The sequence below is a fragment of the Pelobates fuscus genome, chromosome 2, assembly GCF_036172605.1.
Source record: "Pelobates fuscus isolate aPelFus1 chromosome 2, aPelFus1.pri, whole genome shotgun sequence".
Lineage (NCBI taxonomy): Eukaryota > Metazoa > Chordata > Amphibia > Anura > Pelobatidae > Pelobates > Pelobates fuscus.
Genome location: NC_086318.1, coordinates 105,986,510 through 106,008,919, shown reverse-complemented (window position 1 = coordinate 106,008,919; position 22,410 = coordinate 105,986,510). Strand labels below are relative to the sequence as shown.

The window sequence follows — 22,410 nt, the reverse complement described above, 5'->3', positions numbered from 1 at the left end:
TTAATGCCAGCTCCACTTTTAGCCCATCAGCGCTGGAAGCCAACATTATCGTGATCCCTAAACCCAATAAAGATAACACCAAATGCGGCAACTATAGGCCAATCTCATTGATTAATCTCTTGCATGTTAGCCAACTGTCTCAAGCCATACCTTAATGGACTAGCCCATCGTGACCAGGCGGGTTTTGTCCTGGGCAGGGAGGCTAAGGATAATACCACTAAAATCATCAACGTCGCCCATTATGTACAAAAAAAAGGAACGAGTAAGCGCTTAATAACAGGATAAGGCAGCAACTTTAAAAGGGAATCCTTCAAGACCCTTAAAATACAACAAGAGAAAAGAAAAAGTAAAAGCTGCGCCAAATAAGACCAAATATGATAAATAAAAATAGTCCAAATACAAAAAGTCTTAGCTGAATAAATCTTCCTTAGGTAAAATAGTCTGTACAATGCTGGATCAGGAACAATGTCCTCGCTGTCCTTCCCCAGGTAGATCCAATTATATGAAAAGATAAAACAGATGACCAAATAGTGTAATATGTTCACTAAGGTATAACAGATGATAAAAAAGGGATAATATTGCACTCACATTTGATAGAGCTATAGCTAGCTCTAGTATGGAAAGCGTACAGCGGTATGATCCCCGCTTATGGGATATAATGCAGCCTCCTTTTCTTCAAGGGTAGATGGCCACTCAAAGAGAATAAAAGAGACAACCAATAGTGCTCTCTGTATAAAATAGTATAGAAATAAAATAAATAAAATGGTACTCACAAGGATGGAGCAGGCAAACTGCTCCTTGATGATAGGTGGAATAATCCCCACCGAGGATTGCTTGGAGTCCAGGAGTAAAAAATGCCAGGTAAAAATCAGAGTATAAAGTGTATATAAAGATAATTGGCACAATAAAAAGTGACCCAAAAAATCTTTAATAGGTAAAATACACAATATAAATGTCCATAAACGCGTTTTGCCTATAATGGCTTTATCAATATGGAATACAACATATTACCTGGCAGGGTAACTTTAAATAGGAGTACAGATGTTTGAAAATGGCGCCTAAACCAGAGGTCAGCCAATAGAAATGCAGAAAATAAAATATTATTCGATCTTAATAAAATACATATAAAATATTAGTTTTGAATACTACATATTAAGTGTACATTATTGCAAATAGTAAACATTAAAAACGAGTGTTGTTTCATTCAATTTTCGCTTTTCTAGTGCGGTCACGTGACTTTCGTACCACAGTGATAGATGGGAAGTGTAGTTATATTAGGCGCATGCGCGCATGTGTATAGTGTGCGTTGGCACGCATGATGATGCGGCCGACGTAAAGGGAGGTGGGCGGGTTTATGTTAATGTACTATCGGCACGCGCGATGACTGCGGCCGATAGTAATAAAAAAAAAAGGCATATCATTAAGGTAACCAGTAGTAGATGGTGGGACAAATGCCTATATTAGGAGGCAAATGGATCGGGGGGGGGGGGGGGGGGGGGGGGAGAACTAACATAAGTAAAACAATTGGAAAAGTCCAAAACAAGTAATAAGCAGAATGGCAGTATTAGAGATGTTATGAAAAACAGATGCATAAAACACATATGAATAAACAAGCAAATAAATAAGAACCCATAAAAGACATAGTCAGAGACAAAATAAAACTTGTAAAAATAAAAGCATAAGAACTAAATATACCATAAAAAGGAGCAAGATAAAATATCACATAAAATCAAATAAAATTAAACAAATCAAAGCCTGAGTTTAGACCATGGGGTGTAAGGGTCTTAAGCTCATACACCCATTTCCATTATGTGACCACGCAAAATATCCCAACGCTACTAATCAGTATTGACGCAGAAAAGGTCTTCGGCAGGATGGACTGGTCCCTGCTCTTTGACACCTTACGGGAAATGGGGTTTGGTACACAGTGGTCAACCTTATACGCTAGCCCACAAGCTTGTATTCAAATAAATGGCACTCTGACGCTCTGCCCATATGTAATAGAACCAGACAGGGTTGTCCTCTATCGCCCTTATTGTTTGTGCTCACTTTAGAACCCTTACTTACTGCAATATGAGCCAACACCAACATATCAGGCGTAGAGGGATACACGGCCAAATACAAAGAGTCTGCATATGCGGACGATCTCTTGTTCACTATTACCAAGCCAATGGTCTCTCTCCCCCACCTCATGTCAGAACTTTCTACTTAATCAACAATCTCGAGTTTTAAAGAAAACTTTGATAAAAGTGAGATCCTGCCAATATCTGTCTTAACGGATCTGAAATCCTTGTACCCTTTCCGATTCACCAACACATATCTCAAATACCTAGGGGTGAATATCACGTCTGACACTAAGGACCTTTATAGTCAAAATTACTTACCACTGACTCAGTCTATGACACAAGACAATTCTCCTGGATGGGACAAATTAACATCTTAAAGATGAATGCCCTGCCTCGTATCCTGTACATATGTTAGACTCTCCCAATCTCAGTATCTCCCTCCTTCTTTGCATCATTGAAAAGAATGTTTACAAACTATATCTGGTTTAATAAGAAGCCCAGATTAGCCTTTTCATGGTCCTTAAGGGGTTAAGGGGGACACTGTAGACACTATAACTATGTAATCTCTGTGAACTAGTTATAGTGCTTGGAGTCCTGAGATACTGATCCTTCATTCAGTGCTAAACCATTTTCAAGCCGTTTAACACTAAATAAAGGCCCCTAGACACCCACAGCAGAGCCCCAATGGAGGTACGACCAAGACAGAGATGTGGAGTTTGATAGCTTTATTGGGTCTTCTATAATTAGTAGAAACAACATTGGGGGGGGGGGGGTGGAAACTGCCCATAATTTGGGGGGAAAAATGAAATGGCCATGTTTCTAATTCAGACAAAAGTACATCCAACGGCATTGATGTACTTGGAACAAGTAGATGAGTAAGTGTATAAGAAAACCACAAAAATATATATTCTGTACAATTCCTGACGTGTACCTATCAAAAACATGATGATGTTCACGAACAGAAGAATAGAGACAAATAGGAAACATATTTTGAAGTGCATTCAATAATTAAGTACGCATTATTCTTTCTAGACAAGAATTAGAAAACTTTTTTTATATATTTTTTGTAAAAAACATATTACATTTTAAATTGAATACTGCAAATTTTGTTACATTTTATGTGCATTATTCTCTGTAATATATAAATATCATAGTCTGCCCCATATTAGTACAAGCTATGTATCCAGGCAAGATCTGCTCTTTGCCGCTATTGCCATTATAAGTCAGGCATCTCTTCGCAATGATATTGCAGGACAGGAGCAGAGAAGACAGAAATAGCACAAATATGACTCCCCAGCTCCTCTTCCGGCATATAACAGGAGAGGGACCAAATTACGTTATTCCATCCTGAATATACTGGTTAATTTGCTTGTCATAGAGGAGGAAAACAATACAAGTTAACAATTTGCTTTAAAAATACCACTCATGTTTTATTAAAAAAACCTACAGGAAATTCCGAGCCAAAGTCTGTCTTGAAGTCATGTTTCTCCACATCATCAAAAAGGTTGGCTGTGCCTGAGTCAATTTCCATATGGTCCCCCAAAACATGTTCCTATTGAGAAAGGAAAATGCAATGTATAAGTATATTTATGTTTTAAATCAAGATAGTCTGGAACACCTCGTCCCAATATTACATATTACAGTTTCTAAATGTGTGTGATTCTGAAGGGGTGAAGGAGCAGTGTTACTTCTAAGCATTTATCTGAAAAACATTAATTGATGCTATACAAGTAATTTTTTCAAGTTTTTTATGCAATTATCAAAAAAATAAATGCTTATTGACAGCAATTCGGAGATACTTTCAAATCTTTTTAATTTCAGAAGTTAAATATCCATAAAAGATAATCATGGTATGTATAATTCTATATAAAAAGTTGAAGGGTTCATGGCTGGTACATAGAGAACCCCTAAGTTGAGCAAGACTCCAGCAAAGGACAAATACAAAGGACACTGTCTGCGACCGTCACAAGTTGCTCGCATTTTAGGTAGACAACAAAGGCCTTATCTTATTCTAAGGATGGCCAGAAATGGACAGCACTGTCCATCTTGAGCATAAAATTCCATGTCCCAGCTATGGAGCAAGGCATCTTTAGTACAGCCCCCTATTTTTTGGGGGTGAAACCACTTTTGCAAGGCACGACAAAAAACAGGACTTGGCACCCAAAGCCCCCTACTACTGTGTGGACATAATGAGGAATTTCACTTTCTTTGCTAACCTTCCCAGATCTGTATGGCACTGATTGGTTGAAACTAGAATTGGACTAAGCTGATTTAATGCTCGATGCCCAGTGTTCAAATTTAGGCTGATAATGCAGAGAGAATTTAATGTACACATTAAAATTCATATCAATAGAAAATAACCTGTAACATATTTGTGATCTTTCTAACCACCATTGAGAGTTATAAAAACTATTTTTTTTATATTTCTTCTTATTTGCTTCCTTAATTTCACTTATATAGTGAATCTTGCGGTTACAAAGCTCCATGTTTGCAGGATATGCAAAAATTCAAGACTTTCAAGCCAGTGATTCAATTTACATCTATGTTCAGTTTACAGAAGTGTTCTGGAATCTTACCCACTATGTTAAAGTATGACTCTACATGGGTGACTATTTTAAGTATTATGTATCAAGTATAATGATCTATGAACCATGTACATCTGCAGTTAGGTTTACGTATAAAATGTATATGCACCTCAAGTTTTCCAGTGAGCTCTTTAGAGTAGTGTTCATCAATTTGGTCCCCAATAGGTGAACGAAGTCTATGATTGGCCGCAGCAGCACACAGATCTCCTCGTGATATTAAAGTGCACATGTAAGCATCATGTGAAAATATATCATGTCGGATAAATTCACAGAACAATAACACCAAATTAACAAACTCTGTCTTTTCATAACTGTTGTTTGGATCACCTAGAATGAAAAATATATAGATATATGAAAAAATAATTATGCTATGCGTATCTTCATTCTCCTCATTAATCACATTCAGGACATCAGCATTTATGCATAAAGAGCCAATCTGCGCCAAGTTCTAAAACTGGAGCAATCAGCATGAATATTTGTTTGGTTTCCATAGCAATTGCCAATTTATCACTGACCATAGGAACATCTGCTTTTTGAAGAATACCTCTTGTTGCCAAATATCCAAATATTAGAAACAATATCTAAATAATAGAGGTAATGGAAAAATTATATTCCTCTCAAGTAAAATAAGTGATTGAAATATTGTTTTGCACATTATGATACCCATGGCAGCTTTTAAATTAACTTTGCTCAGAGTTTTTTTTTCTATAAGGGAACTAGTCCTCCCTAAAAAGAGGTAGTCTCAATTCTAAAAGTAGATATGGCAATCATAAAAAGGTATGCAATTCAAATATTATAAAAATGTGCATGTGTATCAACTGCCATAACATGTCATACCAGTGTTTACCTACTCTACCGGAATGTCGCTGTTGTGGCACATGCCGGCTGTTTGTTCATTCAGTGCACAACCAAAATAAAGAATGAGTGAAACATCATATTGTTGCTAATTCACATACAGAAAGTGTTCCGTGATTCAAGCAGAGTAATTCAGATGAATCCACAATTAACTGAATGCTCACATATACATGGAAGACATACAAATAGCAAGAAGGCATAAGATAAACAGTTTAGTCCTTCATACAACACTAACAGGTTAACATTTTACTTTCAAGTTCAAAAATGCAGGTCTATTTTTGTGTATTTGTTTCCTTAAAGGCGGCTGCTATCCCCTTCCGTCTGTCTTCTATATATTCCAAGTTCCATGAATACATAAAAGAAAGAAACAAGGCAAAATATGCCAACAATAATGGTAAATAAATGGATCTATATGAATCACAAACATTTTCTGTAATTAGCTTAGCCCCCATATAGAGCTCGGCTGCTCTGCTCTGCAATTTGTCTATCAAACAAGGGTGTGAGGAGTGGGCAGGACTACACAGCAAATCCTCATCTTTGCTATTAAACAAACCTATGGAAGGTGCTAAGCAGTCCCCATTCAGATTTATTTGAAAGTTGTTTAAAAGACTATAATTACTGAATCCAAAGATGGTACCTGGAAACTCACTCAAAGATGGTGCTTGGGAATCCAGAAATCTAAGGAGAACATTTTGAAAAATAGGAAGGCTGGATCCAGCAAGAGAAGCAGATGAAATAGATTCCTTCTCATCCGAAACCTCCGATTCACCACATCTCTGTAAATTTCAGAAATGGAAAAAATATCATATGTCAATACATTGTATTCTATAATGTTTGCCTTCAAGACAATATTAAATTCACATATCAATATGCACTACTCAAAATTATTTAAATGAAAAAATATAAATAAGAATTAAATATTGTAAGAGTGAAGGGATTCTATAGTGTTAGTTATACAAATCTGTATTCCTAACATTATAGTGTCCTCTGGTTCCTCCTTCCATCGTGACTCCTCTTTGCAGGTCAGCACTCTGCCTCCTCCGACGGGCAAGCGATGCGAGAGCATTAGGCTCTCCCCAAAGGAAAGCATTGCCTCAGTGCTTTCCAATTGGGATTCCACTGATGCTGGATGTCCTCCTGCAGAATGTGAGGATGTGTACAAAAAAACGCTATTGTGCAAATACATGCCAAATAGTGCAAAATGTGAAGCGATTTAGTCGGATCTGGACTGCCCGTATGGATGGGACCAGTCTGATATGCTTCAGATATGTTCTCTCTGTAATGACACAAGATGAGCTAAAACCAGCTTGAGTTCTGAGCGGGGACCCACCGAAGGGCAGGCTATTTTAGCTGCTGTCCGTTCTCAGAATACTCTTGCGACCTGTTTTTTTCTCTCCATAAGTTTAAAGGGTAATCCAGACGTGGACCCCTTGCTCACGGTGCCTAGAGAGATATCAGCTATGCCTCATTGATGATGCCTAACAAGGGTGAAACGATCGTCTGGGGTTGCTGTATCTCTCGTGCAGAGAGAACTTGCTGGCATTTCGGATCTGGACTGCCCGTATGGGTGGGACCAGTCTGATATGCTTCAGATATGTTCTCTCTGTAATGGCACAAGATGAGCTAAAACCAGCTTGAGTTCTGAGCGGGGACCCACCAAAGGGCAGGCTATTTCAGCTGCTGTCCGTTCTCAGGATACTCTTGCGACCTGTTTTTTTCTCAACAATAAAATAAACACTTACTCCTGGAATTCTCAGGAGATATAGGTAAATGATGGGGAAGTCCTTAAACATCCATGATAGGTTAAAAACCTCAAGATGAAGACAACTCCCACCAACATGAGCGCCGTGATTGGATGTATCACGGACGCCATCCTCCAATCAACTCCCCGTTAGGGGATATTTAAAACTTGAACTGGCAGCATTATTTTACCAATTGATAAAGCCGAATTACATAGGCGAAACGCGTCTTGGACCAAGCACTAGCACTTGAGTATATTGATTGTATTGTTTTAAAGTAAAAGTTACAATAAATGTCATTTTTTATTCAAGTGGACTAGTGATATATTTATGCTGCTTCAAAGAATGGCAGTGCCACTCTATATTTGACACTACATCTGCAAACTTGGAGCCCAGTTATAGGCTCCTGACAAGGTGAGAGGCTAATTGTTATTCATACCTTACAACCTATTATACCAAGGATTTCTGCACCAGGATTAGCACTGCTTCCCTGTTTTCTCTATTTTTCTGAGAATCTCCTGAGAATTCCAGGAGTAAGTGTTTATTTTATTGTTAAAGCGCTTCACATTTTGCACTACTTGGCATGTATTTGCACAATAGCGTTTTTTGTACACATTTGATTGCTAGTAGGTTGGAGAGTTCCTACTTTTGGTGTGTAAGCTGCTACCACTTTGTTGTGTATTGTACTGCAATCCATTCAATTTAAGCACCTTTTATCACAGAACGATCATTTTATTTTACTAGAATGTGAGGATGCCTAGAGTCATTTAGGTGACCCTGAGACTGATAAACTCCCGCAAAAGCCTCTAGCGCAGGGGTTCTCAACCCAGACCTCAGGACCCCTTACCAGTCCAGGATTTGGGGATTACCTGGGTTTGTCTAAGGTGTTTAAAGAAAGGGGGGAAAAAACACCTTAGACTCTAAGGTGTTTTTTTTTGTCTTTTTCTAAACACCTTAGACACACCCAGGTAATCCATAAACCCTGGACTGGTAGGGGGTCCTTGAGGACAAGGTTGAGAACCCCTGCTCTAGCGGGTGTCTAGTAACCAGCCACTAGAGGCAGTCTTATTACTGCAATGTAAACATTGCGGTTTCTTAAAAACTACAATGACTTACATTGCAGGACTAAGTGGGACAGAAACACTGCACCAAAACCACTTCAATGAGCTGAAGTGGTCTGGGTGCCTATAGTGTCCCTTTAACTGTGGCTCTCTGGCCCTCTTGCAGTCTTTAACATTATATTCCCATCACTTTTGATGCAAAACAACAACCTCTCCAGTATTCATGTCTTTCTGACGTCAATATGGACACATGATGCTGCCCTCCGGTGTCACTTTATCAGAAGAAGCTTTAGCATAAATTTTTGGACTCAATCAGCCTTGCGTCATTCCATCATATACGTTCACATACATTCAGGAATTAGGAAGACTTGCACACAGACATAAATAACCAGCCTTTGGGTTTAGTCTCATTACCCTGCTGTGGTCTCTGTGTGATTCCCATTAGCACATATCTGTTTAATGTGTTTTCTCTGGTATACCAACTTGTATGGCTTTCAGGATCTCTGTACTTCTAGAACCAGCCTGATATCTCGTTATTGTGTATTTGCATTGCAGCACTAAGTCTGCCTCTAGTGGCTGTCTCCCAGACAGGCGCTTCCTGGATCCAAACGAACATTGATTCTGGTAGCGGATGCTGGACGTTCTGATGCTCTCCATGAGGATATCCAGCGTCAGATTTTTCCATATAGGAAAGCAATGATTCAATGTTTCCCAATGGAAAGGTCTAAAGCTCACACTGAATTTGCCGCGCAGCCAAGATCCAGCACCGAGAATCAGGAAAGTAAATAAAGGGTTTTGAACCCTTTATTGACCACAGTGGGGGGAACTGGGGGGAGGGGAGGAGCAAGAGAGGGGGAAGGTAGAGGGAGCTATAGTGGGAGGTTTACAGCTCTGTATTCCAGGCACTTATAGTATCTCTTTAATGGGAGTGCTGCTGCCAGGTTCTGAACAGCACAACCCTGAACCCACATTAAATACAATTAGAATGCTATGATTGGCTGGCAGGAGTAAGCTACTTTCTAGTCTAGTGGTAACTAATGCAGGAAGTATACTAATAAACATTTTTTAATTATTTATTTAAAATATTTTTTAAATACATAATAAATAGGGATCCACCCAGCCTACAGCAAGTTAGGAAACCCAACGTAAAAACAAAATAAAAATGTATTAATGGCTTAACACTTTGCATTGGTCAGGGGAAGCCAGAGGGCAGCGTAATCTAGACAGGTCAACTTAAATTCCAAATAAGTTCTGAGAGGCAAGAACGCGCTACTGGGTATACAAGAAACCACAACAGGAAGGGCAATGCATTCAGGCATGTGTGGAGTTATTATAGCTTACACTGCCTGTTGATTGGTTTGATTGATTGCTTTGTGTCACATCACAGTTTTGACAGACATGTGGTTTATAATCAAAGTGAGTCAAAATGGCAGCGTTCAGCATCAGTACTGAATGGCGCAGAGTGGGCAGAACAGAACAGAAGGGTATTGTTACAGAGCAATCACATTTAATGACACAGAATTAGTTGTATCAATGTAATAATTTTGACTGTAATTCTATCATTCTATTTCAGGTTCTGCATCCTTGTTTGTCTTCAAATGCATATTGAAATGTGAACAACTGCTAGTGCATGTTATAAAGGCCAAAATATTCAGAAATTGCGGAACCTTACACAATATACAGAGCATGTTGTATATAACCACGTCAAGTAATTTCAGAGAAAAGTCACTGTTTAGATTATAAATGATCTATTTTCAGTGAGGTTACAAGGTCAACCCAAACAAACTTCCCTTTCATTTCATTTCCAGTATTATACTTCTGAAGAAGGATGCTTGGGAATAAAGTGATTAATTGATTTGTTTATCCACATCTTTGAATAACAAATCCTCCACCGAGATTATTCACAATATGTAAAATTAAATGTTAGAAACACAGTACTTTGATAGTAAGCCTGTAGAACTTGGCACCGAGCACTTAGCTCCAAGACAACACTGATCTTGCGTAGTCCAAAAGCACAATGAAAGTGAGTAAGTCCATTAGGGTTATTAATGATTGTGGGAAAACAGAAGGAGTTAGAACACTACACAATGTTAACCTTTTGAAGACTGTTGTCCACATGATTTTCATACAATATCAAAAAAATATGATACAAACCAGACAGTGTGATACAAACCAGATACTAGGGAAGACGTGATTCGTACAATTAAATGAAAATGTAGAGACATTTAAAACAAATTAATAACTAAATAAGGGGGATAACAAAGATTGTTTTTCAAAATACCCAAATGCTTTATCTACTTACAACTAATAGCCATCTACTAGATCTACTAGGAAAAGGGCATCTTCATTTACTAGTAGATATGACCAACGCATTTTATAGTTTTTATAGGCAACAACTTTAATCTATTCTGATGACTAATTCCATAATGGAACAGTGAAAAATCAAATATTATAACTCATCACAGTCGCTTGCCTTTCATTTACTACTTTTCAACAGATGTAAAAGTGTTCAAAGTAGTACTTACCTCAGCCTCAATTTCCATCTGCCTCTTCTCTAAAAGTTTGGCCACTACCATAGCTCTGTGTTTTCCAGAACGCTTACAGCTTACGGCCCACTCACACAGTAACGTGACCACTGCTTCATCACTGGTAGGCACCTATTTAACAAAATTAACAATGTCTGTGAGCCACAGGAAAAGTTATCCAATGTCAAGATATGTTCTAATTGACAAAGACCTCTGTGAAGGTCAAAACATTGCTGCTCTTTTTGCTCCATTAAAATCTGCCTTGAGTGCCTGGATATTTCTTTTTTGAGTTGACATGTTGGGATTGATGGTCCTGCTCCAGAGCACCAGTGGCTGCTAAAGGGATTGAGTGCGGTTCCTACAACTATCTATGTAAGATATTTTCTAATGTCACAAAGCAACAATTATTTCAAAAAGTATTTACTAAAATGAAAAATAAATAGTGAAATATGTTCGGACAATATAAATACAACTATTAATAGTAATGAGATTTGAAGCTACAACAGGCTGGATAAACTCAAGTTTATACAATTATTGCCATTGAGTTGAGTATTGATATTGTATTATATGAAACCTACCTGAAAATGTAAGAAATCTGTCTTCTTTCTTTTCCAACATGTTGCTTAATCTCTTCTCCTCCTTTGTATTTCTAACTGTGTACATCCTATTCACTCATCGTTGACTATTTTAGATTAATATTGCTCAAATTGCACATATTAATTAAATGCATAATGAATAAATACTTAAAGCAACTAATCTCTATATACATGAAAATTACTTATGCAGGCCCCTCAACAGTCCTGTTTATGGGGCCCTTTTAGCCATTCCCAGTTCCCTGGTATAATACATCCAGGGCCACCATAGAGCTGTACTTAGGCAGCATATCACAAGAACAAGGTTTTGCTGTGCACTGGCACTAGGACCTTGCAGAGACTGCTTCATCAGGACTATCCACTCAATGAAGCCTTTCTTAACCCCTTAACACCGCAGCCAAATGTACAAGTTGTGAACGAAACAAAACGTAAACAAAACCTGGCATTTGCGCTATATGTCTGTCCAACCGTAATTCACCTCTTTCATATTAAATGCACCCCCCCTTATTATATATCATTTTATTCAGGGGAAACAGGGCTTTCATTTAATATCAAATATTTAGCTATGAAACATAATTTAATATGAAAAAAATGGGAGAAAATAAGATTTTTTTTTATTTTTTTCGTTCTTCATGACATTTTAACTGTCAATGTCATAATACTGTTTGCTTTTACTGCAATAAAATACACATATTTGTATTCAGCAAAGTCTCACGTGTAAAACAGTACCCCCTATGTACAGGTTTTATGGTGTTTTGGGAAGTTACAGGGTCAAATATAGCGTGTTACATTTGAAATTGAAATTCGCCAGATTGGTTACGTTGCCTTTGAGACTGTATAGTAGCCCAGGAAATAAATTTACACCCATAATGGCATACCATTTGCAATAGTAGACGACCCAAGGTATTGCAAATAAGCGATGTCCAGTCTTTTTTAGTAGCCATTTGGTCACAAACACTGGCCAAAGTTAGCGTTTGTATTTGTTTGTGTGTGAAAAATGCAAAAAACGCCAATTTTGGCCAGTGTTTGTGACTAAGTGGCTACTAAAAAATACTGGACATACCCCATTTGCAATACCTTTGGTTGTCTACTATTGCAAATGGTATGCCATCATAGGGGTAATTTTCATTCTTGGGCTACCATAGGGTCATAAAGGCAACGTAAGCAATCTGGCGAATTTTAATGTGAAAAAAATTAAACACAAGCCTTATATTTGACGCTGTAATTTTTGAAAACACCATAAAACCTGTACATGAGGGGTACTGTTGTACTCAGGAGACTTCGCTGAACACAAATATTTGTGTTTCAAAACAGTAAAAAGTATTGCAGCAATAATATCGTCCCTGTAAGTGCTGTTTGTGCGTGAAAAATGCAAAAAACGTCACTTTTACTGGCGATATCATGGTTGTAATACATTTTACTGTTTTGAAACACTAATATTTGTGTTCAGCGAAGTCTCCCGAGTAAAACAGTACCCCCCATGTACAGGTTTTATGGTGTCTTGGAAAGTTATAGGGTTAAATATAGTGCTAGCAAATTAAATTCCCTATACTTTCGGCATGGGTGGTCAGGCAGGTCCCGCTAATTGTAATTAATTAGGATACCTAATTATGTAAAATTATTACATAAATATATGTGTAGAATTAATATATGTATATATATACATATGTGTATATATACATATATATATATATATTTTTTTTTTATATTTTTATTTATATATATGTATATATATAGTGATATATACGTATATATTTATGTATATAGATATATATATTATTTCGTTATAAGTGTATTTTGATATAAATATATATATATTAATATCAGAATACAGTTAGAACGAAATAAAACACATCTATATATTTTTTAATATTTTATTTTTAATTATTTTTTTTATTTAATTTTTTTACGTATTTACATATTAATTTTTTTTATATTATTTATAAATATATATATAACAATAATTATATATATATTTAATCAGTATCAGTCTACGTGTAATTTGATATTAATATATATATATAATTATATATATATTAATATTAAAATACACCTAGACGGTGTATGTGTATGTGTGTATATGTGTATATATATACTTAGATCATATATATATAATATATATATATGATCTAAGTATATAATTTATTTTTTTTTACACTGTTTTAAACATTTTTTATTTTATTTTCAGCCAGCAGGGGGACCAACTGTCATTACAGTTGGTCCCCCTGCTGGCAATGCAGCAGGCAGCTATACCGGCCATGTGATTGTGAGGTCCTCGCAAGGACCTCACTCTCACATGGCCGGGAGGGCTCCTGGAGGGCGGACGTGCCGCGGGGGGCTCCCTGGGAGTCCCCCGAACCGCGATCGCCGGCGTGGGACCGCCAGCGACCGGGTAAGTTACTAAAAAACGGAGGGCGTACTATTACGTCCGGCGGCGTTTAGAGCCGCTTTTAAAAGGACGTAATAGTACGCCCTCCGGACTTAAGGGGTTAAAGGAGCGCTATAGTGCCAGGAAAACAAACCCATTTTACTGGCACTATAGGGTTATTAGGTCCCCCCTCCCAGTTAGGCCCCCTCCCGCTGGGCTGAATGGATTAAAACCCCTTCAGCCACTTACCTTAATCCAGCGCCAGGCTCCCTCGGTGCTGGTGACCTCTCCTCCCCCTGCCGATGTCAGCTCTCGAGTGTAGACGAATGCGCATGCGCAGCCAGAGCCGCACGCGCATTCAAACCGCCTATAGGAAAGCATTTCTCAATGCTTTCCTATAGGGATCTGAACTCACACTGCATGCGTTCAATGCGATTTTCACACTAAGAATCGCGGAAGCGCCTGTAGTGGCTGTAGAGACAGCCACTAGAGGCTAGATTAACCCTGCAGTGTAAACATAGCAGTCACTGAGCTGAAGTGATCTGGTGCCTATAGTGGTCCTTTAAGACTTGAGAAAGGTTTACTTGCTAAGCCAAAACATTGCTATAACCTGCTCTATGTGTGCTTTGACCTTTGTTGGATGTTTGAACTCTACAGAGTGAGTGCATATCTCCCAACATTCCAAATGGATTAAGAGGTACAGTTTAATTTAAGCAGTGTCTGTGGGGGTATGGTCAGAGGCGGGGATGTTCTGAGAAATTTCAGGTAACTTACTAATCATTTTTACAACTTAAATGTAATTTAGAAGAAGAACAATGTATCGTATTTACATAGAATGTATTGTATTGTAGTTTAAAGACACATTACTGTGAGCAATGTTGCTGTGGTGCTCTATTATACACTCAAGCACACTAACAATATAGAGCTCCTAGAAAAGAGGGACATTAGGACAGAAAATAGGAACAGTGGAATTTGCGTCCAAATAGGGACTGTCCCTCCTAAATTTGGACACTTGGGAGGTATGTGAGTGTACATTTGTTACCAGTTTCTTTCCAGTGTATGCAAGCAGCATGTACTACATTATGTTATATGCTTATTTTCACGCGTAGGAGGAACACTGAAAGATAAGAGCAAAGATTAAGTGTATATATATATATATATAATTTATTTTCTAAGTGTGCAATGTACTATTGCCAGTTCTATTTATTGGGGTGTATTTTTCAGAGTGTACTTTTATTTTTTATTTTTTTATTTTTTTAGTAAATCTCTTTTTATTGAGGGTGGAAGTGAAAAAACGATAACGGTAGGCGCGCAGGCCTCCATGCATAGCTTTTGCAGAAGTGTGTTACATTTAACATGTCAAACATTTTAATGATAGTTTAGCGCAGTATGTAACAATATGAAGCATAGCATAGCTCAGATACTCAGACATAATGTAAAATGTATAACGTAGGAAATTACCCAGCAGGTGAGTATGCCTTAGAATCGATGGCATTGCTTTTAAACTTGAAACTTCACAGGGATATATATCTTAGTTCCCAACTAACACCTGGTGCAGGGGACATCTTCCAGTCCTCTGTGTAGTTTTCGATCAAGTTAACAAGTTGAGGAAGTCAGGAGCAGTACACATATAACACTGTGAGTGAGCGAAGAATAACAAGGTCAAATTATACAAGTCCTCATCTAGTGTGTTCGAGGAGCAGTGTCAGATCTTAAGTGTGAGCCTCTAGGCTTGCGGGCCCAGAGTAGTGGTGTGCGAAGTGTCCGTATGTGTCGTCTGTGCTACTGGAGTGATCCAATAAGGATGCAAGCTTGGTAAGTCAGAGGATACGTTTTCAATTAAACTTGTCGGACCCGAGAGTCACAGTAAGGTATTGTGTCTGGGGTTCGGCTTGTCCTCTTTCGCGTATCTGTGGGCTGTTGTGTATATGGGATTGTAGTGACTGATGGTGTCTTTCTAATGACTAATTTACATGTTATCTGTTTCCTGGTTCTGAGGGTCAGGGATGAGTTGGGCTCGCATCTCCCCTATGTCTAACTGCGGGCGTCGTAGAATCCCTATGGAGGGTGATTTGTGTGGAAGGGCAGTGTGTTGGGGATCATGAGGCTTTATGGGTATCGCGTGTCAGTTCTATTTGTGTATTCCCGGTAATCCTGGTGATCTACGGTTGATATCACTACTCACAGGAGGTAGAGTGCGGGCGTCAGGTTATGGCGTTGGTGTTTGCGTTAAATTCAGTATGGTCACGATGTACTATGTGTGTTGAATGTGGTCTCCTCGGGCTCTCCCCGCTTCCCCCGCTCCTGCACTCCGGGTCTCAACCAACAATGTGCAACAAGAATGGACAGGATAGTATGGGACGGTAGGGTTGAAATTTGTGTAGCGATCTGTGCTATGTGGATCCTGTCCCCACCGGCACTCCCCCAGCACTCCCAGCGGCATCTCCATTTCGCCGATATTGGGATATGTATAAAAACCATGGTAGCCACATCTCCGCATGTTTGTTACTCCGGTCTGTCAGGGAAGCGTATGTCGCTTCGGCCTCTTGTATATCCTCTACCCTACGGATCCATTCCGTCTTTGTTGGAGTTGTCGTTGTCTTCCAGTGTACCGGTATAGTAGCTTTGGCTGCATTTAAGAGATGACGAAGTATCGATTTCTTGTATAGTGAGATTGGTTGCGATGAAACGTGTAGGGCCAGTTCAGCGCTCCAGTCCGGGATGTCCCCTAGGATGATCGTCAACACGTCCCTGATCATGTTCCAAAATGTGGTTATGGCGTTGCACGACCACCATATATGTACCAGGGTACCTCTGTCTGCTTGGCATCTCCAGCATGTGGGTGGTACTGATGGGAATATCCTGTGTAACAGTGTCGGCGTTCTGTACCAAAAAGAGAGCACTTTATAATTCATCTCTTGGTAGTACGAGCTCATAGAGCTCTTTTGTTGCCAGATCAGGGCTTTATCCCATTGCGAGGTGGTGAAAGTCGTCCCCAGTTGCTCCTCCCATTGTCGTTTAAACGTATTGGCAGTGTTTGCGCCAGCTGTTATGAGGTGTTGATAGAGTATTGAGATTGCATGTTCAGGGAGGTTGTTTCGGTCGCAGAGGTCCTCGAACCACGTAAGGTTTCTGTGCATGCGGTCTTTGTGGGGTATTGAGTCATAGTAGTGTTTCAATTGCAGGTAACGCAAGACGGCGAGGGGAGTTCTGGGCTCACCTTCCAGGAGCGAATCCAGAGTACGCAACCTACCATCACTCAGTACCTTATGCATGGGGACAAAGGTCCCGGGACCAGTGGTGGGCCATGTGTTAGCAGGAATTCCGCCACCCATAGCTTTGTTATGTGAGAGGGGGATCATTGGACTCGGCGTGGGTGATATATGGTTCTGATCCCTCATTGAAATCCAACTGTGTATCGTCTGCAGGATCGTCCCCTCCTTCTGGCATTGTGAGACGCAAGTTCCATCACCGCCCCATATCTTCGCTTCTAGTGTAGGGCCAATAAGGCCTCTATCGAGCTCCACCCATTGTTTCCGTGGAGGCTCCGAGTGCCAGTCCAAGATGCGCTGTAGTACCGTAGCTTGGTGGTACTTTTTGAAATCCGGCAGCGCCAAGCCCCCATGGCCCCTCGGCCGGCATAAGATGTCAAAGCGAAGTCTCGAACGTTCGCCACGCCAGACATATTTGATAACTGCCGACTTTAAAGGTGAGAAGAAGCTTGCTGGTAGAGTGAGGGGTATGGTCTGCATGAGGTATAAGAGTCTCGGGAGAATATTCATTTTTAGAACTGCTATCCTCCCGTGCCAGGTGACGTGTGGGTATGACCATTTAGTCAGGTCGTCCAGAACCTTCTTAAGTAACGGCTGGTGGTTATATTTATATATATCGGCCGGGTCTGTGGGCATCCAGATGCCAAGGTACTTCATCTTGTCAATACACCAATGAAATGTGAATTGCGAGCTCAGGGATGAGTATTCTGATGCGGTTAGTGTGATATTCAGGGCTTCGCATTTCGAAAGGTTCAGTTTAAATCCGGAGATCTTCCCATATTGATCTAATTCTGATAGGAGACAAGGTATAGTGATTCTGGGGTTGCGTATAAAGAAGAGTAAATCATCCGCGTACGCGGCTACTTTGTGGTCCGTACCTCGCCAGTTGTATCCCTGAATATCCGGGTTCAGTCGGATCGCCTGCAGGAGTGGTTCGAGGGATATTGCGAACAGCAGAGGCGAAATCGGGCATCCCTGTCGGGTGCCGTTATTGATCATGAAGTCAGTAGTCGTGGCCCCGTTGACCCTAAGTGTGGCGCGTGGTTTATCGTATAGTGCGGAGATCCACGTGAGGAGTTTCTGTCCGCAGCCCATTTGTCTCAGTGTTGCCATCATAAATGTCCAGTTGACACGGTCGAACGCCTTTTCTGCGTCCGTGGAGAGTAACATCAGGCGTGTGTTCGTCCGTCTTGCATGGTGCTGGATTGAGAAGAGTCGGAGGGTGCTGTCTCTAGCTTCTCTTCCGGGGATGAAGCCCGTTTGGTCTGCGTGGATTAGGTCCGGGAGAAGATGTTTCAGCCTGGTCGCCAACACTTTGGTAAACAGTTTAGTGTCCACATTAAATAAGGATATTGGTCGGTAGCTGCCGCATGACAGCGGGTCTTTTCCCGGTTTCAGTAAAACCGTTATAGTCGCCGTCATGGATTCCGTACCCAGGGTTCCCCCGTCAGCTACCGCAACAATTGCCTTAGTCAGCCATGGCAGTAATGTACTCGAGAATTTTTTATAGTACCCGACCGAGAAGCCATCCGGGCCAGGCGCCCTACCCGTCTTAGACGATTTAAGTGCTGCCGCTAGTTCTTCCACAGTGATCGGCAAGTCAAGGGTCTGGGCCGCATCCTGGGGTATCATGCTCGTGATCGTATCGGTTAAGTACTTTTGCATTTGTGAGCGTCGGAGCGTGTTCTGTTCCCCATCTTCTCCTGGTGGGTGTAGGTTGTATAAAGCCTGGTAAAAAGACCGGAATTCGTCAGTGATTTTCTGTGGTAATGGTGTCGTTTCCCCTGATGCGAGACGTATTTTGTGTATTTGTCTGTGGGGCGTAGATCCCTTCAGAAGTCTCGTCAGGTACTTACCTCCCTTGTTCGCGTGGACGTAGTAAAAGTCCTTCGAGCGTTGCATCGTCCTGAGGTGTCGTTTGGTAATAAGATCTTTGAGGGCACGTCTTTGTTCCATTAATTCGCCATAGATTGTGTTTAGTTGGGATCTCTTGTGTTGGCGTTCTAAGAGTGCTATAGAGCGATATAGGTCAGTCATTTCCTGTATTGCTGCTTTCCTCTTTTGCGTGGCGATGCATATAATTGTGCCGCGAATGACACTCTGATTGCCGGTTGTCCGGCCATGTTAGATACTATGGAGAAGAGTACAGGAGTCGGCCGACACTTGCGCTACTCTGCATCGTCAGATCCCCCTCTACCTCTATGCCCGGAACCACTCCTCTATTTCCCATGGGCTTATTTTACTGAGGAGAAATCAATTGTGGACTCGTGTCTATACTTAAACTGAAAGCATTTAAACATTAATAGCCATTTGTTAGAGGCCGCCTTCACAGGTTCACAGTGCAGCGTTCAGGTTCAAGGCCCAAACGTCAAGGAGGAGTCAGGCAGCGAGAACCCAGACATCTGTCCCCACAGACCCCCATCATCCCCCGCCCAACAAAAACGGGTATGGCCCCACCCGGGGAAAGACGGATTGTGCACCGCGGGGGGGAAGGAAGAGTCTCGTGTTATTTGGAGAAATAATCCTGTGTAAGGAACCCAGGTGTGTGCCCCCAGACCCGTGGGCCCCCCACCCAAATCCCCCTATCGGGTTTAAACATCGTACCTGGCGGAGTCCCGTGTGCTTCTGCTATACACTGTCCCGGACAGGGGTGGTCAGGGTGCCCCGGTGGGAACCAGGGGCGGATAGTCACCAAAAGTGCCAGCGTAGTAGTTGGAGCAGAGGGGTCTCTCAGGTGGATCAGGCATCTCCGCTATTTGTGTGGTGTTGGTCGTCGTCGTGGGTATGCAGGGGCCTCTATTCCTCCGGCAAGGTCGGGTCTCTGCGCCTCCCGGCCGCCTGGGCCGGCGGGGGTCCTGCTCCCCTGCGGCTGGCCCCTCTCTGCGATCTCGGAGGTATGTTTGGTGGTCCCAAAACCCAGTTGGGCACCGTCAGTGGCGGAAGGTTCAGTGCGGCCAAGAAACCCGGTATTTCTTCGGGCCATCTGAGTGGCAGCCAGCTATTGTTATGTCGTGCCATGAGGGCGAATGGGAACCCCCATTTGTAGGCGACATTTCGGTCTCTCAAAGCGGCAGTCACTGGGCGGAGTGCTCGACGAGCTTCCAACGTTATAGGGGATAGGTCATTATATAAGGCGACCTGTGCTCCCCTGAAGGGCCAGGTCGGCCTGTCGCGTGCTTTTCTCATTATGGCATCCTTCACAGGAAAAGAATGTAGACAACAGACAAGGTCCCTAGGTCCGTCTTCCAGAGCTCGGGGTCGCAGCGTTCGGTGGGCCCTCTCAAATTCAATGGGCCTTGGGGTAGGTGACTGAAGTATGGATTGGAAGAGCTCTGTCAGAGTCTCCTCCACGTTTTCCGCATTCTCCGCCTCCGGTATTCCGCGGATGCGGTTATTGCACCTCCTGCCCCTATTGTCGACATCTTCAAGGTGCCGTCTCATGGCCAGTATGATTCCGCCCTGGCGTGCCACCGCGGTGTCCGCTGATGTAAGGCGCGCGGTGAGGGCCGTATTTGCCTCCTCCAGGGCGGTGATGCGGCCTGCGTGCGAGGCGACCTCAGAGCGGATTCCCGCCAACTCAGCTTTCATCGTATCCTGGATGGAGGTTATGAGTATGTGCAGGTCGGCTTTTGTGACCACTGAGGCTGCTAGGTTTCGTAGCTCACCCTCTATGCGTTCGAGGGTCGGGTTGCTGGACTCCGCCGGCGGCACCGGCGCCATTTTGGGGCTTCCCGGATCCCCGCTCGTACCGGATTGCGGCTGCAGGTAATCGTCCAGATGCCTTTGTTGCGTATTCCTCGGGGTCTGGGGATGTTCCGGGCGTTTTGTACGACCCATTTGGCTCAGGCAAGCGCTGTAATTAGCTTTTTAGAGGGCTGCTGGAGCGGAGCTCTTCTTTCACGCGCCCATCTTGGTCAGCGTCCAGACCACGCCCCCCCTACTTTTAGACACTTGAGTTTTGCGAGCAGCTTATTTTTATTTTAGTGCAGAAACAAAAAATAATTGGTCAAATGTAAAAAACATCAAAAAGTCCAGCACTTCTGGGAAATCAGTTGATAGCACTTCTGTATTTCTTGAACTTAACTTGTAAATGACAGAAGTGCTGTCAGCAGTGGCGTACATACCAGGGTCGCAGGGGTCGCGGCTGCGACCGGGCCCGGCCCACCAGGGGGCCCGGCCGCCCCTGCGACCCGGTATGTACCCATAGGGCCAGCCTCTTCTGCTGGGGGGCCCAGGAGCCGGCCACCTCCGGGCCCCCCGAGGCTGGCCCTGCTGTCACCCGACTGGCGGGCGCGCGAGGGAGCACTGTCCCCTGGGTGCTCCCTCTTCAGCTCCCTCGCGCACCGCACTGAAACCGGAGCCGGAAGATGACGTCATCTTCCGGCTCCGGTATCAGTACGCGGCGCGCGAGGGAGCTGAAGAGGGAGCACCCAGGGGACAGTGCTCCCTCGCGCGCCCGCCAGCCGGGTGACCAGCTACACCACTGGACCCCAGGGAATCCCCCCAGCTCTCACACAGGTAAGGAGGCTGGGGGGATTAAATGTAAAAAAAAAACCAGAAAAAACGTGTGTGTGTGTTTAGTGAGTGTGTGTTTGTGAGTGTGTGTTTGTGAGTGTGTGTTTGTGAGTGTGTGTTTGTGAGTGTGTGTTAGTGAGTGTGTTAGTGAGTGTGTTAGTGAGTGTGTTAGTGAGTGTGTGTTAGTGAGTGTGTGTTAGTGAGTGTGTGTTAGTGAGTGTGTTGGTGTTAGTGAGTGTATTAGTGAGTGTGTTGGTGTTAGTTTGTGTTAGTGTGTGTGTGTTAGTGAGAGAGTGTGTTAGTGAGTGTGTTAGTGTTAGTGAGTGTGTTAGTGAGTGTGTTAATGTGAGTGTGTTAGTGTTAGTGAGTGTGTTGGTGTTAGTGAGTGTGTTAGTGTTAGTGTGAGTGTGTTAGTGTGAGTGTGTTAGAGTGAGTGTGTTAGTGAGAGTGAGTGTGTTAGTGAGAGTGAGTGTGTTAGTGAGAGTGAGTGTGTTAGTGAGAGTGAGTGTGTTAGTGAGAGTGATTGTGTTAGTGAGTGTGTGAGTGAGTGTGTGAGTGAGTGTGTGAGTGAGTGTGTGTGTGAGTGTGTGAGTGAGTGAGTGTGTGAGTGAGTGTGTGAGTGAGTGAGTGTGTGAGTGAGTGAGTGTGTGAGTGAGTGTGTGAGTGAGTGTGTTAGTGAGTGTGTTAGTGTTAGTGAGTGTGTTAATGTGAGTTTGTTAGTGAGTGTGTTAGTGTTAGTGAGTGTGTTAATGTGAGTGTGTTGGTATTAGTGAGTGTATTAGTGAGTGTGTTGGTGTTAGTTTGTGTTAGTGTGTGTGTGTTAGTGAGAGA

At 42.1% G+C, this 22,410-nt stretch overlaps 1 protein-coding gene across 1 annotated transcript in view; it reads right to left on the bottom strand.

Moving 5' to 3' along the window:
• MED12L (mediator complex subunit 12L) overlaps positions 1-22,410 on the bottom strand; it is a 442,361-nt gene that overhangs the window by 317,782 nt on the left and 102,169 nt on the right. The window contains exons 12-15 of the mRNA XM_063442526.1: positions 10,832-10,963; positions 6,156-6,282; positions 4,761-4,978; positions 3,514-3,618 (exon numbers count right to left, since the gene is read on the bottom strand). Of these exons, the coding sequence (XP_063298596.1) occupies positions 3,514-3,618; positions 4,761-4,978; positions 6,156-6,282; positions 10,832-10,963 (582 nt within the window). The remainder of the gene's footprint in view (positions 1-3,513; positions 3,619-4,760; positions 4,979-6,155; positions 6,283-10,831; positions 10,964-22,410) is intronic.